Source organism: Littorina saxatilis, linkage group LG15 (assembly GCF_037325665.1).
Source record: "Littorina saxatilis isolate snail1 linkage group LG15, US_GU_Lsax_2.0, whole genome shotgun sequence".
Lineage (NCBI taxonomy): Eukaryota > Metazoa > Mollusca > Gastropoda > Littorinimorpha > Littorinidae > Littorina > Littorina saxatilis.
The window spans coordinates 46,561,461-46,581,460 of NC_090259.1; the positions used below are offsets into that span (position 1 = coordinate 46,561,461).

At 41.7% G+C, this 20,000-nt stretch overlaps 3 protein-coding genes across 3 annotated transcripts in view; 2 read left to right on the forward strand and 1 right to left on the reverse strand.

Moving 5' to 3' along the window:
• Positions 1-10,138, forward strand: part of LOC138948343 (neuronal calcium sensor 1-like) — a 65,605-nt gene extending 55,467 nt beyond the window's left edge. The window contains exons 3-4 of the mRNA XM_070319864.1: positions 958-1,035; positions 4,922-10,138. Of these exons, the coding sequence (XP_070175965.1) occupies positions 958-1,035; positions 4,922-5,020 (177 nt within the window). The 3' untranslated portion in view covers positions 5,021-10,138. The remainder of the gene's footprint in view (positions 1-957; positions 1,036-4,921) is intronic.
• The window catches only part of LOC138949486 (zinc finger MYND domain-containing protein 19-like), a 151,766-nt gene that overhangs the window by 86,749 nt on the left and 45,017 nt on the right, over positions 1-20,000 (forward strand). The window lies entirely within an intron of this gene.
• LOC138948145 (uncharacterized) overlaps positions 16,463-20,000 on the reverse strand; it is a 4,245-nt gene continuing 707 nt past the window's right edge. Inside the window, exon 2 of the mRNA XM_070319652.1 lies at positions 16,463-16,935. Coding sequence (XP_070175753.1) covers positions 16,483-16,884 — 402 coding nt within the window. The 5' untranslated portion in view covers positions 16,885-16,935 and the 3' untranslated portion in view covers positions 16,463-16,482. The remainder of the gene's footprint in view (positions 16,936-20,000) is intronic.

Here is a 20,000-nt window from a genome sequence, read left to right on the forward strand (position 1 = left end):
TGTGTGTGTGTGTGTGTGTGTGTGTGTGTGTGTGTGTGTGTGTGTGTGTGTGTGTGTGTGTGTGTGTGTGTGTGTGTGTGTGTGTGTAACGCGCTTCCGAGAAACTACTGGACCGATCTTCATGAAACTTCATATGAGAGTTCATGAGAATGATATCTCCACCCGTTTTTTTCATTTTTTTTCATAAATATTTTTGATGACGTCATATCGTTTTTTGTGTGAAAGTTGAGGCGGCACTTTCACGCTCTCATGTTTTAACCAATTTGGTTGAAATTTTGGTCAGGTAATCTTCGACGAAGCTCGGACTTTGGTATTGCATTTCAGCATGGAGGCTTAAAAATTATTTGATGAGTTTGGTCATTAAAAATATGAAAATTGTAATTAAAATAATATTTTTATCAAACGATCCAAAAATAATTTCATCTTATTCTTCATCATTTTTTAATTCAAAAAACATAAAAATATGTTATATTTGGGTTAAAAACAAGCTCTGAAAATTAAAAATATATAAATTATGATTAAAATAAAATTTTCGAAATCGATTTAAAAACATGTTCGTCTTATTCCGTGTCGGTTCCTGATTCCAAAAACATATAGATATGATATGTTTGGATTAAAAACAAGCTTAGAAAGTTAAAAAGAAACGAGATACAGAAAAGTGTGCTATGCTGCTCAGCGCAACCACTACCGCGCTCAGATTCTGGTTTGTCAATGTCACTGCCTTTGCCACGAGCGGTGGACTGACGAGTATACGGTCTTGGTGAAAAAAATGCAGTGCGTTCAGTTTCATTGTGTGAGTTCGACAGCTTGACTAAATGTTGTATTTTCGCCTTACGCGACTTGTTTTCTACGTCCTTAATGCGTGTATTCATGTTTCCAAGCCCCGAGACTGAGACGGAGACATTAATGCCACGAGAAGCGCCCGACACAGTGACATTAAGCGCCTTGTTGTTGCAGGGAGAAACAGTCACACTTCCAGAGGAGGAGAACACACCAGAAAAACGGGTGGAAAGAATATTCTCCGTCATGGATAAGGTACAAGCACACAGTCTAATACAGACGCACATATTCAAACATACACACGCGCGCACACACACACACACACACACACACACACACACACACACACACACGCACACACACACACACACACACATACGAGCACATAAGCGCACACACACACACACACACACACACGCACGCACGCACGAGTGATGTGTGTGCATGTGCGTTTGCGTGTGTGTGTGTGTGTGTGTGTACACTCTTCAAAAAAAGTTAAGGATCACGTGTGTGTGTGTGTGTGTGTGTGTGTGTGTGTGTGTGTGTGTGTGTGTGTGTGTGTACCCATGTTTCCACAGGTTTGGTTGCCTAAATCACCATAAGGCAACCATCCACACGTGGATGGCAACCTAAACTCTGGATGGCAACCTAATTGTGTGGATGCTCGCTTCATTTAACACCGTTAAATTGACTTTTTTGACGGAAAGAATGTCATAACAATGTTCAAAATGACATTCTTTCCGTCCTCTATAGGCGACGAAATAGGTCAAATTTTGTGCATTTTTTAGTGCAAAATTCTTCGATGCCGGAGCGAGTACTGCACCCAGTGCTGTTGTAGTGCAAGTGCACTAGAAAGGCACTACACCCAGTGCCGCCTCTTAGGTAACCATCCACACTTTAGGTATGTGTGTGTGTGTGTGTGGGTGGGTGTATGTATGTACACTCTTCAAAAAAAGTTAAGGATCACTTTTTTACAAGCACGCCACACAAAACAGACAAGACCGAATTCTTTCATTTTAAAAAAAGTATGTAATTGAACAACCAAGGAGTAATGACAAATAGAGCAAAGGTCGAACGCGGCAGCGACAATTTAGCTAGAGTGTGTCAAACGTGACAACCCTCGAAAATGGAATTCACAACAATGTGAATCAGTGTCAATAACGCGTGTGCCCTCCGTTGTGTACCAGGCATTCAACACATCGTTGGTGCATGGAGTGGATCAGGTTGCATATGAATGCTCTGGGAACTCCATTCCACTCCTGCTGGAGCCATTGCAGCAGTTGACCCAGATTGGCAGGAGGAGGGTGATGTTGCTGTACCCGACGACAAAGCTCGTCCCACATGTGCTCTATGGGGTTCAGGTCCGGGCTGTTGGCTGGCCACAGCATCCTGTTGACCCTGGCCCGCTGGATGAAGGTGTTTACAGCTGCAGAGCGATGGGGAGGTGCGTTGTCATTCTGAAGAATCGCACGAGGGCCGATCGCTTGGAGGGCTGGAACGACCAGGGGTTGCAGGATCTCATTCTGGTAGCGGACACCGGTCAAGTTGCCCAGTACATGGTACAGAGGTGTCCTTAGACGTGTGCTGATCCCTCCCCAGACCATCACAGAGCCTCCGCCAAAACGCTGTCGTTCCAGAACAGCGCCTTCTGCGAAGCGCTCTCCGCGACGCCTCCACACTCGGATGCGACCATCAGCAGGTTCCAAGCAAAAGCGGGACTAATCTGTAAACAACACCTGAGCCCACTGCTGACGTTGCCACCTCACATGTTGAGTGCACCAGGCTTGGCGAGCTGCTCGGTGATTAGCAGTCAGGGTTCTTCCTCGGACTGGACGCCTTGCACGCAAGCCAAAGTTGTGTAAGCGGTTTCGGATCGTCTGACCACTAACAACAGTGTTGGTGGTAGCTTGTAGGCGTTGCCTAATGGTGTTTGCCGTAGCCATGCTTTGTTGCATGGCCTGCCTCTGAATGAAGCGATCCTCTCTTTGTGTGGTGACTCTGGGCCGACCAGAACGTTGTCGCTCCTGCACTCTTCCAGTTGCGTGGAATCTCTGTTTTAGTCTGATGATGACAGAGGGAGCCACTGCAAGCCTCGGGGCCACTTGCCTGGCAGCAACACCGTCTTAATTGTAGCCATCCTATTGCCCTTCGATCCTCTATCCAAATCGCTCAGTTTTCTTCGTGGGGGCATGTTGCTACTGTGCATAATTGTGTCAGCGTGTCAACCTTTAAACACAATCGATGTTCATAGCCAGGACCCTGTTGTAGCACGTGCATCACAACCTTTTGCACTGGCATGCGTTTCGCAAATTTCATGGGGCTATAAAAAAGACCCTTTTTCTTCCAAAATGCAGAAGCTTTTGAGAAGTCCCACAAAGGGAAATAACTCTGCCTGCCAAACAAAATTCTAGGCCAAGACTCATTGTTCATTTGTTAATTCAAACACATTAATCTTTCAATTATCCCCGAGTACGCTAGTACTAGGGCTCAGCAGACTTTATTTGAGTGTCTGTCTGTCTTTCTCCACTTAACAGCTTATTGCTGGGAAACTACTGGGCGCAGTTCGTTCAAAAGTTGATACACTAACTTGATAATAGGTCCGATTGATCGTATTAAAACTTCATAATGTTACCTGGGACCTAAATGCGAAATAAACCACAAAAACGACTTGGCCGTAGGAGGAGTTCACACCGGCGGGGCAACACGCAGCCATTGACCTGATAGAACAGCCGAACGCGTCACACAAAAATACGTCATGACAAAGTTACACGCAAAGCGAAAGAGACTTTGACGTCATTTACTTTTGTTCGGAATTTTCCGTCTGTTCCTAGCTTGTCAGTGAAGACCTGACGTGAGTAAGCTTACCCAAAACGTCTTTGTTCTCTATTCTCATTGCAGCTGTGAAATAATCAGTCTTGTGTCTCGGTCGTGTAGGTACAGAGTTTGCTTCTGCAATCATTGTGTTCGTGTTGATGACGGCTTCATAAGACAAAATAATAAGCGAATCTATCGCGAGGAAGACGTTTATGTACAAATCACCGAACCCAACCCATTTTTTGCGTGCATTTTTCTGAAGAATAAACTGCATGTGGTTAATTTCATCCGTTTAATGCTTGTCGAAGCATATCTGATCACAGATGAGGTCGCAGTTTGAAGGTTGAATCTATGAATCGGCCAGAGATAGATCTGTGGCTTCAAAAATGTCTTTCTAATTTCATGGAGCATGCCCAGGTGTAATTTTTGTACTTTTTGGAAAAAAAATTGTATTTTTATGAAAACTGGGCATGCAGGTGCTTTTTCATGCTTTCTTTCTATAAAGTACCCCAAAACATCAAAGAAAACTTACAAATATTCATATTTCATTTTTCGTGCCACCTCTCCCCAGTTTGAGCTTTTGTCACTGAGAGACATGAATCATTTTTAGTTAAATAAGCCTACACATTGAAAGGCTTCCAATTATGTAGATGAATAATAACAAAGATTAACATTTTTGCGTGTGCCCTTAGTAAGTTAGCTGCATGGAAAATCTGGGAGTGCATAAGAGCGTGCCTCTGTGTGTGTGTGTGTGTGTGTGTGTGTGTGTGTGTGTGTGTGTGTGTTTGGTGTGTGTGTGTGTGTGTCTGTGTGTGTCTGTGTTTTTCTATATCATATTATCTGTTTGCCTCAGTCTGTGTGTGTGTTTGTCTGTGTGCGTGTGTGTGTGTGTCTGTCTGTGTGTATGTGTCTGTCTGTGTCTGTGTGTGTGTCTGTATGTGTGTCTGTCTGCCTGTCTGTGTGTGTCTGTGTGTCTGTCTGTGTGTATGTCTCTGTGTGTGTCTCTGTGTGTGTCTGTGTGTGTCTGTCTGTGTGTGTGTCTGTGTGTGTCTGTGTGTGTCTGTGTCTGTGTCTGTGTGTGTCTGTCTGTGTGTGTGTCTGTGTGTGTCTGTGTGTGTCTGTGTGTGTGTGTGTGTCTGTGTGTGTCTGTGTCTGTGTCTGTGTGTGTCTGTGTGTCTCTGTGTGTCTCTGTGTGTCTAAATGTAAAACTCTGTAAAAAAAAAAAAAAAATTGTGCGGCTTTTATATTCCTCATTTCCAATGAAAAGTGATGTAATCTATATCGATCATCAATGATCAAATGAGCATGTTTTCATTCCATGTTTCAGAACCGTGACGAGAAGTTGACGTTTGAGGAGTTTCTGGAAGGTTCCAAAGAAGATCCCACCATCATCCAAGCTCTGACGTTATGTGACGCTAGTCGCTGACGACATGATTACGTCATCACTCGCATCTTTGTCACTCGTTTGCATGAATCATTTCCCTCGTAATTTCGATTTTTGTTTTCCAAACAGCACTGTTATGTATGCTGCCATTTGTAAGAGTGTTCTTTTTCTGTTTTTTTATTTATTTCTTGTTTTCTTGTTTTCGATGCGGAGGATGGGAGGGGGAATAAGTAACTTTTGAAAAACTTGTTTGGAAAAATTATGTGTAAGATTAAGATGACTCGCAGACGCACACAAAAACACACACACACGCATGCGCGCACCGCCCCCCCCCCCCCCCACACACACACACACACAGTGACGCACTGTAAGCATAATCTTCAGAAACAATTACGATCCACTTTCGGTGAAATGATGAATTTTATGGACACTGACACAAGGGAGGCAACTATTGAAACTCTTTCGATTTGCTTTACAAGGACTGGTACTCTCCCCTTACAGTGTTTAAAAATATTTTTTGTTTTTGTTTTACCCTCTTACTTTTTGTGTGTTTGGCATTTCGTTCTGGTGTCAGTGTGATTTTTACTTTTTGTTTTCTACTGAACTATTCATGTATTTACTTCCTTGCGTCATTCACACCATAACAAAAGGAAACAAATATGCATTTTTAGGCTTCCATGTAAAAAGCTTCAGACACACATTTTAATTTTTTTTTAAATTTTTTTTTTTTTTAATTATTCTGTATCCATTCGTTTGGTAATCAATCACTTGTTTAACGTCTACTGCACATTGTATTTGTGTTAAATGAGTCACAGAATCTCACTGCCTGTGTTTTTGTTTGGGTCTGATTTTTGTTTTCTTGTTGTTTTTATATTTATTCCAATGATGTCATGTTTGCTCAATCTTAATTCTCCCTCTTTCTGAGGGGTGTGAGATGGGGAAGGGTACTAACAATTTGCTTGCATACACATGTGCAAGCTTTGAACCAAAATACACACTTTTGTCAAAGTTGCGAGTTCTTTACTGGGACTTTCTTGAATATAGAACATTGGTCGCATTACAAGTGTGTTTTTTAAAGCTTGTATTATCTAAAAAGCTGTCAGACTTAATTTCAACAAACTACGGTCACCCCATAACCAATGAAATTAAGATCCCTTAACAATGCCATACATTTACTTTAATAGGGAAAAAAACCACCCGTGAGATGCAATCAAAAAGAGGTGTTTGAGAATTCCGTTTCAAGAATTTCAAATCAGAAAATTGCTTTTTTCATACCGATATTAGCCAGCTTGAGAAAATTGTGACATGATACTTTTTAAATATGACGTGGTAGAGTATAAGTATGACGTAGTCGTTTATAAAGACTGGGTGGCCGAGTGGTAACGCACTTGCGCTCGGAAGCGAGAGGTTGCGAGTTTGACCCTGGGTCAGGGCGTTAGCAATTTTCTCCCCCCTTTCCTAACCTAGGTTGTGGGTTCAAGTGCTAGTCTTTCGGATGAGACGAAAAACCGAGGTCCCTTCGTGTACACTACATTGGGGTGTGCACGTTAAAGATCCCATGATTGACAAAAGGGTCTTTCCTGGCAAAATTGTATAGGCATAGATAAAAATGTCCACCAAAATACCCGTGTGACTTGGAATATAAGGCCGTGAAAAGTAGGATATGCGCCGAAATGGCTGCGATCTGCTGGCCGATGTGAATGCGTGATGTACTGTGTAAAAAAAATTCCATCTCACACGGCATAAATAAAATCCCTGCGCCTTGAATATGTGCGCCATATAAATTGCATAAAATAAAAATAAAAAATAAAAAATAAATCCCTGCGCTTAGAACTGTACCCACGGAATACGCGCGATATAAGCCTCATATTGATTGATTATAAGTAGTTGACTGCAGCTGTTAATTTCACAATCTGTTTATAACTTTATGCAGCAGCAGAGAGGGACATTCTATATCATCAAGCATAGGACAAAATGCGCTTAGACGAAAAACAAAGGTTTGGTATCACTGCATAACTTGGTTTTTTATTCACCTGAACTTGTATCCACGTGAAAGATATGGAATGAGCAACCATTCTGAACATTTTCACCCACAATTTTGTCAGTGCGTGTGTTCATAGCTTGTCAACTTGTCCCGTTCACATTGAGCCTTGTACATATTTCCTGAGTCAGCTTTATTTTATCCATCATCAGTATCTGTAAAATACGTTCATTTTCTTGCCACCAAGAATGCATGTGATTCATCTCATGATAATTAATTTATTAATGCATTTGTTACTCTTCACTGTACAAACAACAACACCATACGGCGAGGAAAGCCTTTGAGTGCAATACTGTGTGTGTGGATTTTTGATTATGTAATCACCGCTGAATGATTTGTGTCCTGTCCTGTACCTTTTTTTTTTTTTAACTTGTATTTCTTTGAAAAATAATACAAACTCCAATAATGTGTTCTTATCACAAACATGCACTTTTCACTTTTACTTTTCGTCCTTCAAATTGAGGCTTCTGTCGAAGGAAATGAAAACCAGGATCAATACCGCTCAGACTGTATAATCGCTGAGGTTTGAACCTTAAGTTTGAAGGGCATCCCACCCATATGTGCATAATGGGTTTTTCTCCAGCGCTGTGAGCCTGCTTGTGACATGCATTTTCAGTCCTTAAAATGATCATAACGTATATTAAATGGCCCTAAAATTATCATAACGTATATTAAATGGCCCTAAAATGATCATAACATATATTAAATGGCCCTAAAATGATCATAACGTATATTAAATGGCCCTAAAATTATCATAACATATATTAAATGGCCCTAAAATGATCATAACGTATATTAAATGGCCCTAAAATGATCATAACGTATATTAAATGGCCCTAAAATGATCATAACGTATATTAAATGGCCCTAAAATGATCATAACGTATATTAAATGGCCCTAAAATGATCATAACGTATATTAAATGGCCCTAAAATGATGATAACGTATATCAAATGGCCCTAAAATGATCATAACGTATATTAAATGGCCCTAAAATGTATTCTCTTTACTTTTTCAGAAATAATCCAGTTAGATTATGATACAGACATGTAACAAAGAAAAAACCCATAGTATTTATTTTTGTCTTTTTTTGTGGTATATTGTTAGTGTACAAATCCATATCACAATCTGTGATTTCCATGTTACGACGTTGACTCACTTTGACACCCTTTAAAACAAAATGTATAAGTATTTCTAGTTCTGTATCTGCAGGCCAAGGTTATATATGGAACCAGTTCGTATTAATGAAATCAATGTGTATGGGTTACATGACTCAGTTTAAGTAAAGAAATGTCCAGTTTGTAACATGGTTTCCACTGGTACACAGCTCTGGGGAATAACCCATCATCACGTTGACCACTACAGATCTGTGCACACTTTTAAACAGGATAAGAGCACCCTTCAACTCAAACACATATGATAGGCTACCCGTTCTACGTGATCATTTCAACAATAATGAACACTATCTGTGCTACTTTTTCCAGCAGAACTATGCACAGTGACTGTCACAAAGTGTTCAACACTTGTTACAGAAATGTGTTCAAAATGTGTTCACTTCTGTTTGGAATGTGAATAGGCTGCAGCCAGGCTGCGGAGTGTTGGTGGAGGGCCCCAAAGGGGGGGGGGGGGGGTATCATCACGATCACGGGAAGGGAAATTTTAGCTTTCACGATCACAGTTACCTTGATTTTTGTTTTCACGATCACGAACACCTTGACGAATAGAGGATCATAGAGTGATACAGCTGTGAAAAATGTACGTTGAAAATAAAATGCTTTGCAATAATGCCCATCACGATCACGAAAACAAATCACGATCACGAGACTTGATTTTTTTTGTCATCACGGATCACGGGCAAAGTCCCATCACGATCACAGAAATGGAAATTTCGGCAATCACGGTCACAGAAAGGTCAAAAAACGCCAATCACGATCACGATTTTAAACCCTTTGGGGCCCTCTTGGAGCGTGGTCAGGTGGAAGGATGCTCTCGTTCCACGTGTAAGTCTGGGCAGATCTCCGGTGGTTATCACGATCATTTACACGTACAAGAATGTATATATGTTACAGTAAATTCATCAAACCAGTCAATTTGTAAATTCACTCCGTAAATTTACCAATTTACTGAAAAATTCAGGAAATTTACAAATTTACTGAGTTTGACACCCAGGAAATTTACATATATTCAAATTCCAGTCAAACATTTGGAAGGACAGATTATGCTGAGGGTGCAGTTGTAGAGACTAGTAATGCTAAGAACAAGAAAACAATACGTGTTAGCTATTAAAACGTTTATTAATAAGAACAAGAAATGTTAGCGATTAGAACGTCAAGTCTTCTTCTTCTTCTTGTCGATCACTCAGTGAACGTCAAATGATAACTGAGAACAAGAAAACAAGAATTGTTAGTTATTAGAACAAGAAAACAAGAATTGTTAGTTATTAGGACAAGAAAACAAGAATTGTTAGTTATTAGAACAAGAAAACAAGAATTGTTAGTTATTAGAACAAGAAAACAAGAATTGTTAGTTATTAGAACAAGAAAACAAGAATTGTTAGTTATTAGAACAAGAAAACAAGAATTGTTAGTTATTAGAACAAGAAAACAAGAATTGTTAGTTATTAGAACAAGAAAACAAGAAGTGTTAGTTATGAGAGCCTTTGATAATAAGAACAAGAAGTGTTAGTTATTAGAACGTTGTTTAATAATGAACAAGACAAAACATACGTTGTACTAATGGTATTTGAAGGGAACGGCAATCAAACAAAAATGATGAGGTAATAATGCGGCACCATGACAGACAGACAAACACCAAGAGTCATAATAAGGTGTAGGCACGAAAGGGGGTAAGGTACTAGCAGGTCTGCACAGCAGTTGACCTTGGAGATCGGCAGATCTCCACCCGTTACTCACCAAGCGCGGCCGGGATTCGAACCCACGACCTTCCGCTTAGGATGCCGGTGTCTTGTCCATTAGGCTATTGCGCCCTTCTCTTCTTATCCTAAGCAAAAGCCTAGGAGGATGTGATGTACTGAGATAAACTGTTTTACGTGGGAAGGGTTGTGTCTTAACCGTGTATTTAATCTCACATTGATTATAAAGATTTGATTTTTCTCGTATCTCAAATGAAAGATTGTGTGTGTGAGTTAGAGAGACAGGGAGTGTTTGTTTGTACGTATCTGTGTGAAATAGAGAGTGAGAATGTGGAGATAGACTGAAGAGAGTGTGTATGTGTGTGAGTGTGTGTTGGTGTGTATGTGAGTGTGTGTTGGTGTGTATGTTACAGTGCGTCTGTGTGGTTCTTTACCGGAGCTGGTATGTGTTTTTGTCGAAACTGACATGTCATTAAATGGCCGACATCCTAATGTTTTAGTTAAGAGTACACACATTTCTGCAATAATTGTTTTGCTCAGTTCATGTACTGAACAGTGAATACAGGAAGTAATACGGAATACAACGATATCGCATTTTGTTTAATTCAAAGTCTTTTATAAGTGAGAAAAAAATCAGCAAAATGTGAATAAACATTTCATAAACAATCTCTCTCTCTCTCTCTCTCTCTCTCTCGCTCTCTCTCTCTCTCTCTCTCTCTCTCTCTCTCTCTCTCTCTCTCTCTCTCTCTCTCTCTCTCTCTCTCTCTCTCTCTCTCTCTCTCTCTCTCTCTCTCTCTAGTCCGGTCCGAAACAAAAACTATTCGTGGTTATCAAGGACTTTGTGCTTGGTGATTTAGTGACCTGGTATTGACTTTTCCATATACGGGCCACATTCACACACACTCAAACACACACGTCTACACACTCAGTCACCGTCACACACAACACACACGTCTACACACTCAGTCACCGTCACACACAACACACACGTCTACACACTCAGTCACCGTCACACACAACACACACGTCTACACACTCAGTCACCGTCACACACAACACACACGTCTACACACTCAGTCACCGTCACACACAACACACACGTCTACACACTCAGTCACCGTCACACACAACACACACGTCTACACACTCAGTCACCGTCACACACAACACACACGTCTACACACTCAGTCACCGTCACACACAACACACACGTCTACACACTCAGTCACCGTCACACACAACACACACGTCTACACACTCAGTCACCGTCACACACAACACACACGTCTACACACTCAGTCACCGTCACACACAACACACACGTCTACACACTCAGTCACCGTCACACACAACACCGCACACGTCTACACACTCAGTCAGATCACCGTCACACACAACACACACGTCTACACACTCAGTCACCGTCACACACAACACACACGTCTACACACTCAGTCACCGTCACACACAACACACACGTCTACACACTCAGTCACCGTCACACACAACACACACGTCTACACACTCAGTCACCGTCACACACAACACACTCGTCTACACACTCAGTCACCGTCACACACAACACACACGTCTACACACTCAGTCACCGTCACACACAACACACACGTCTACACACTCAGTCACCGTCACACACAACACACACGTCTACACACTCAGTCACCGTCACACACAACACACACGTCTACACACTCAGTCACCGTCACACACAACACACACGTCTACACACTCAGTCACCGTCACACACAACACACACGTCTACACACTCAGTCACCGTCACACACAACACACACGTCTACACACTCAGTCACCGTCACACACAACACACACGTCTACACACTCAGTCACCGTCACACACAACACCGCACACGTCTACACACTCAGTCACCGTCACACACAACACACACGTCTACACACTCAGTCACCGTCACACACAACACACACGTCTACACAGGCTCAGTCACCGTCACACACAACACACACGTCTACACACTCAGTCACCGTCACACACAACACACACGTCTACACACTCAGTCACCGTCACACACAACACCGCACACGTCTACACACTCAGTCACCGTCACACACAACACACACGTCTACACACTCAGTCACCGTCACACACAACACACACGTCTACACACTCAGTCACCGTCACACACAACACACACGTCTACACACTCAGTCACCGTCACACACAACACACACGTCTACACACTCAGTCACCGTCACACACAACACACACGTCTACACACTCAGTCACCGTCACACACAACACACACGTCTACACACTCACGGTCACCGTCACACACAACACACACGTCTACACACTCAGTCACCGTCACACACAACGGGACCGCACACGTCTACACACTCAGTCACCGTCACACACAACACACACGTCTACACACTCAGTCACCGTCACACACAACACACACGTCTACACACTCAGTCACCGTCACACACAACACACACGTCTACACACTCAGTCACCGTCACACACAACACACACGTCTACACACTCAGTCACCGTCACACACAACACACACGTCTACACACTCAGTCACCGTCACACACAACACCGCACACGTCTACACACTCAGTCACCGTCACACACAACACACACGTCTACACACTCAGTCACCGTCACACACAACACACACGTCTACACACTCAGTCACCGTCACACACAACACACACGTCTACACACTCAGTCACCGTCACACACAACACACACTCGAACAAGACACACGACAAAAAACACAATAACATTTCTAAATGTCGTTACTGAATCAAGTCATCAATCATGATCATCAAAGCATTTAACAAAATACCAAAGAAGAACACAGTTACCGGTACTACACACACGACCACACGAATCAACGGTAACCGCTGTTCACATCACGTATAATCCAACGGAGCACATCTGTCAAATCGTCGTCACATTTGTAATCGAGTTCAAGAAGCACAACAATCACTTTTGGAGGCGAAGCCCAGTCAAACAGGGTTCAGAATTTTAGAGCTAAATTAGTAGCTCTATTATTGGCTCACGTAATGCGATGCTAACTTTTGTCTGTCTGTGCGTGTGTATGTGTGTGTATGTGATAGAAACTTTAACATTTGACTGAACACCGAAATATTACCTGGTTATTATCCAAGCAACAGCTTCAAAGTATTGAAGCAATGATCAACATTTCGTCGGCACGTATGTAGTTAAAGTGTGTATCCAAAGAAAACGGGTGGGGGGGGGGGGGGGGGGTAAAAACAGCTGACTGGTTTGTGTCGTGTGTGGTATGTAGACCAGGTCAGGGGTCAAGGTTAGATCAGATCGCGTGAAGGATTGTGGTATAGATACAGTTATCACCGAGCTGCAGTTCGCCGATTCGGAGAAGACGATTTCACATTGTTCGGTTTCGTAGCTCCAGAAAAATAGATAAAGAAGATACCAAAGGAGATTTCCTACAGGTTAATCTGCACAGCGTGTTTCCAGTGTCTGCGCGAGGAAGCGCTGTCGAAAGCGCAGTGTTGATCTGGCCATCTGGCAGTCGAGTCGTGTCCCCGAGTAAGTAGGCTACAGACAGACAGATCTGGATCTAGTGTCACCTATCAGGCTATGCTTACTGTGTGCAGGGACCTATATTATAGGTCTATGCTGTGTGTGTGTATGTGTGACGGAGTGATTGAGTTTGTGTTACTGTTTGTCGATTTCTTACGGGAGCCTTGAAGGCTTGGCCTCTTGTTATACACTGTTATGGGTACGCAAAGGTTCCCAACAATATACAAGGAGACAGCAGCAGTCAGACCCTAAGGCCACCAAAAAAAGTCTGTTTACGGTAACATAGGCACAAAAAAAGTAGGGTCGGTAGGTCGGGATTTTTATTTTTTTATTATTTTTTTTCTCCAAAAAACGTATTTTTAAGTTATTTTGCCAAAAAACAAAGACTTTTATTTTTTTTTATTTTTTTTTTTTCCCCAAATGCCAAAAAAAAAAGTCTAGGGACGCGCGAAAAAATAAGGTCGGTCGGGAAGAAACGTCGAGCTATAAATAGCTCGTGCTCTTCCACGGCAGACAACTGCAGAGTTTGATGTGAAGGGTGACGCAGTAGTCTCCCTGTCACACATTGCAAAGAGAAAGTCCACACCCGTTTCCATCAGGTTATCCGCAGGCACTGTTGTTTTGAACGAGGAAAACTTTGCGAAACGAAGCGAGCAGTAAGCGGAAAGAAAATGAAAAGCTCGACGAGGAAATTGCTTATCAAACATCTCAACACAACACAAACATCTCAACACTAGACAAACATCTGAACACAACACAAACATCTCAACACAACACAAACATCTCAACCAGCACAAACATCTCAACCAGCACAAACATCTCAACCAGCACAAACATCTCAACCAGCACAAACATCTCAACCAGCACAAACATCTCAACCAGCACAAACATCTCAACCAGCACAAACATCTCAACCAGCACAAACATCTCAACACAACACAAACATCTCAACCAGCACAAACATCTCAACCAGCACAAACATCTGAACACAACACAAACATCTCAACACAACACAAACATCACAACCAGCACAAACATCTCAACACAACACAAACATCTCAACCAGCACAAACATCTCAACACAACACAAACATTTCAACACAACACAAACATCTCAACCAGCACAAACATCTCAACACAACACAAACATCTCAACCAGCACAAACATCTCAACACAACACAAACATCTCAACACAACACAAACATCTCAACCAGCACAAACATCTCAACACAACACAAACATCTCAACCAGCACAAACATCTCAACACAACACAAACATCTCAACCAGCACAAACATCTCAACCAGCACAAACATCTCAACACAACACAAACATCACAACACAAACATCTCAACACAACACAAACATCTCAACACAACACAAACATCTCAACACAACACAAACATCTCAACACAACACAAACATCTCAACACAACACAAACATCTCAACACAACACAAACATCTCAACACAACACAAACATCTCAACACAACACAAACATCTCAACACAACACAAACATCTCAACACAACACAAACATCTCAACACAACACAAACATCTCAACCAGCACAAACATCTGAACACAACACAAACATCTCAACACAACACAAACATCTCAACCAGCACAAACCTCTCAACACAACACAAACATCTCAACCAGCACAAACATCTCAACACAACACAAACATTTCAACCAGCACAAACATCTCAACCAGCACAAACATCTCAACACAACACAAACATCTCAACCAGCACAAACATCTCAACCAGCGCAAACATCTCAACCAGCACAAACATCTCAACACAACACAAACATCTCAACACAACACAAACATCTCAACCAACACAAACATCTCAACCAGCACAAACATCTCAACCAGCACAAACATCTCAACACAACACAAACATCTCAACCAGCACAAACATCTCAACACAACAAAAAAATCACAACCAGCACAAACATCTCAACCAGCACAAACATCTCAACCAGCACAAACATCTCAACACAACACAAACATCTCAACCAGCACAAACACCTCAACACAACACAAACATCTCAACCAGCACAAACACCTCAACACAACACAAACATCTCAACCAGCACAAACATCTCAACACAACACAAACATCTCAACCAGCACAAACATCTGAACACAACACAAACATCTCAACACAACACAAACATCACAACCAGCACAAACATCTCAACACAACACAAACATCTCAACCAGCACAAACATCTGAACACAACACAAACATCTCAACACAACACAAACATCTCAACCAGCACAAACATCTCAACACAACACAAACATCTCAACCAGCACAAACATCTCAACACAACACAAACATCTCAACCAGCACAAACATCTCAACCAGCACAAACATCTCAACACAACACAAACATCTCAACCAGCACAAACATCTCAACCAGCACAAACATCTCAACACAACACAAACATCTCAACACAACACAAACATCTCAACCAACACAAACATCTCAACCAGCACAAACATCTCAACCAGCACAAACACAGTTTTCACTGGAAGCATTGTGCCTGTGAATGGTTGCTATTGTAATACTGGATGGCGAAACAGAGAGAGAGTCTCTCCAGCAGTAGTATCTATAGAAAAAGCAGAGATCGTTTGGCAGGACTCCAGAAATTGTCCACGAAACTAGACACAGGTCAGAGAGTCGACACACTCAAGAAATTTGGATTGCCATACATCCTGTCCAACGTGTAACTTGATGGATAATTTTTAATGACGTAACACCGACACGTGCTTTTCTCTTTTTGAAATTCTGTTTATCGTGTCCTGGCCTGAAACGTCCCACCGGATGGCTCCCGCTCTCGCGCAAGTTCTCGTCACCGTGGGACTTGGACTTGGCTGGCCAGAGCTAGACGTAGGAGTAGCCCGCAAAGAAGGAGCGCTGCAATCCCCCCCCCCCCCCTCCGATCGCCCCCCCCCCCCCCATTCACACACACAGACACACTTTCATGTGCTCCCCACGAAGCTAGACGTAGCAGTATCCCACAAAGCCAGAGCGCTGTCCCCCACACTTCCTGAAGGACGGTTTGACGGTCCCTGCCCGGCTGAAGACCTGTCTCTGCGTGTCATTGTACAGCGCCATGCTCTTCCACTCGTAGCTCTGCATGTCCACGTAACTCACTGTCGGGTGCATCCTCGCGGACTTCCGCTTCGTCGCCAGCGTGGGGCGCGTCAGCCGAGACACGATCTCGTCCAGCTGCTCTGCCGTCACCAAGTTCTTCAGCAGCCTGGGCTTCATTCGGTCCCGTGACGTCATGATGGGCGGCTTGACGTCATACAGCGACTGCTTGCGTTCCGGGGACGTCATCGTGAATCGGAGGGGACGCGGCGTGGGCAGGCAGGGCATGTAGATCCTTCCCGAGCTCATGGCGGGTTGGGGGTTCGTGTGGGGGCGTGTCCAAAGGAGATCAATCAATGTCTGAAAAATAAGGGAGATGTAAATATTATGAACATATTTATGGTTATCAATTACGAAGTTTTGTGTCCAATTATTACATTTGTTGTTTTTAGTGATTTTGTTTTCAAATTCATGTAACCCTAGGGGTTTCTGAAATAAAATGTACGTTGCCTTGCCTTGACATTAACCATTTCACAACTGTTTGGGGCTATGAGATAGATAGGTCCTTCGGAAGATCAGGAAGATAAATGTCGGGAATGAACACATTAATCCACGCACTCTAAATACGCAAGCAGAATAAGTCGCTTGTGACCCGCAAACGGAACTTTACAGTTCTTAAGGAGATTTGAGGCAGTTGTTTGGTGAATCATTTCCCTTCAAAGTTCTGTGAAAATAGCTCACTGCGTATTTGATATACTGTGCAGAGAAAGAATCGTGCTGAGTTAATCTATTTTTTGCTGAAACAGAGAGAGAGAGAGAGAGAGAGAGAGAGAGAGAGAGAGAGAGAGAGAGAGAGAGAGAGAGAGAGAGAGAGAGAGAGAGAGAGAGAGAGAGAGAGAGAGAGAGAGAGAGAGAGATTGATTGATTGATTGATTGATTGATTAAACTTTATTACAGAAGGATGGAGATTTTAGGCGTTGCCTAGTCTTACAATCTGTCCTTGCTAACTAACATGAATACAAAACAGACATGAAAACATTATAAGAACAAAAGAGGTTGACGGCAAAAATAATCGTACATATAATAATAAATGGCATTTAAGGGCCAAAAAAAGTTATAGTATTTAATACCATTAAATACAATAACAGCAATAGAAATATGAAAATAGAAATAATGGTAATGATGATGATGATGATGTCATAACGATAATAACAATACAGAGAGAGAGAGAGAGAGAGAGAGAGAGAGAGAGAGAGAGAGAGAGAGAGAGAGAGGGGGGGGGGGAGAGAGAGAGGGGGAGAGAGAGGAGGAGAGAGAGTTTCAGATTCAAAACTTTATTACAAAAAGATGAAGGTTTTAGGCGATGCCTAATCTTCCAACCTGTGCCTTCTAGACATAGCCTACACTACAGTACACACTACATTTATAACACGTTTAAAACAGCCAAAAGCAGTAACTTTTTAACGTTGAATTCGTAATCGGGTAAACGCTAACACAAGTCGCGTAAGGCGAAAATACAATATTTAGTCAAGTAGCTGTCGAACTCACAGAATGAAACTGAACGCAGCAAGACCGTATACTCGTAGCATCGTCACTCCACCGCCCGTGGCAAAGGCAGTGCACGTGGAATTGACAAGAAGAGCGGGGTATTCGTTGCGCTGAGAAGGATAGCACGCTTTTCTGTACCTCTCTTCGTTTTAACTTTCTGAGCGTGTTTTTAATCCAAACATATCATATCTATATATTTTTGGAATCAGGAACCGACAAGGAATAAGATGAAAGTGTTTTTAAATTGATTTCGAAAAAAACATTTTTATAATAATTTTTATATATTTAATTTTCAGAGCTTGTTTTTAATCCGAATATAACATATTTATATGTTTTTGGAATCAGCAAATGATGGAGAATAAGATAAACGTAAATTTGGATCGTTTTATAAATTTTTAATTTTTTTTACAATTTTCAGATTTTTAATGACCAAAGTCATTAATTAATTTTTAAGCCACCAAGCTGAAATGCAATACCGAAGTCCGGGCTTCGTCGAAGATTACTTGACCAAAATTTCAACCAATTTGGTTGAAAAATGAGGGTGTGACAGTGCCGCCTCAACTTTCACGAAAAGCCGGATATGACGTCATCAAAGACATTTATCAAAAAAATGAAAAAAACGTTCGGGGATTTCATACCCAGGAACTCTCATGTAAAATTTCATAAAGATCGGTCCAGTAGTTTAGTCTGAATCGCTCTACACACACACACACACACACAGACACACAGACACACACACACACACACGCACATACACCACGACCCTCGTTTCGATTCCCCCTCGATGTTAAAATATTTAGTCAAAACTTGACTAAATATAAACAAGTCGCGTAAGGCGAAAATACAATATTTAGTCAAGTAGCTGCCATTTTTCAGCAAGACCGTATACTCGTAGCATCGTCAGTCCACCGCTCATGGGAAAGGCAGTGAAATTGACAAGAAGAGCGGGGTAGTAGTTGCGCTAAGAAGGATAGCACGCTTTTCTGTACCTCTCTTTGTTTTAACTTTCTGAGCGTGTTTTTAATCCAAACATATCATATCTATATGTTTTTGGAATCAGGAACCGACAAGGAATAAGATGAAAGTGTTTTTAAATTGATTTGGAACATTTAATTTTGATAATAATTTTTATATATTTAATTTTCAGAGCTTGTTTTTAATCCGAATATAACATATTTATATGTTTTTGGAATCAGCAAATGATGGAGAATAAGATAAACGTAAATTTGGATCGTTTTATAAATTTTTATTTTTTTTTACAATTTTCCGATTTTTAATGACCAAAGTCATTAATTAATTTTTAAGCCACCAAGCTGAAATGCAATACCGAACCCCGGGCTTCGTCGAAGAATACTTGACCAAAATTTGAACCAATTTGGTTGAAAAATGAGGGCGTGACAGTGCCGCCTCAACTTTCACGAAAAGCCGGATATGACGTCATCAAAGACATTTATCAAAAAAATGAAAAAAACGTTCGGGGATTTCATACCCAGGAACTCTCATGTCAAATTTCATAAAAATCGGTCCAGTAGTTTAGTCTGAATCGCTCTACACACACACACACACAGACACACAGACACACACACACACACACACGCACATACACCACGACCCTCGTTTCGATTCCCCTCGATGTTAAAATATTTAGTCAAAACTTGACTAAATATAAAAACGACAGTTACATAGGATCATGCAATATTAAGACGATGATTAAGATGTGATATAATAATAACCCCAATTGTCAAGTTTAGTGAGAGAATTACAAATGAAAAACAATATTTTCGATTTTTTTTTTTTAAACGACGAGAGGGCGTGACATGTTTTGTAGTATATTGCAAGTGAATTCCACACAAGCGATCCCCAGTAAAAAAAAAAAA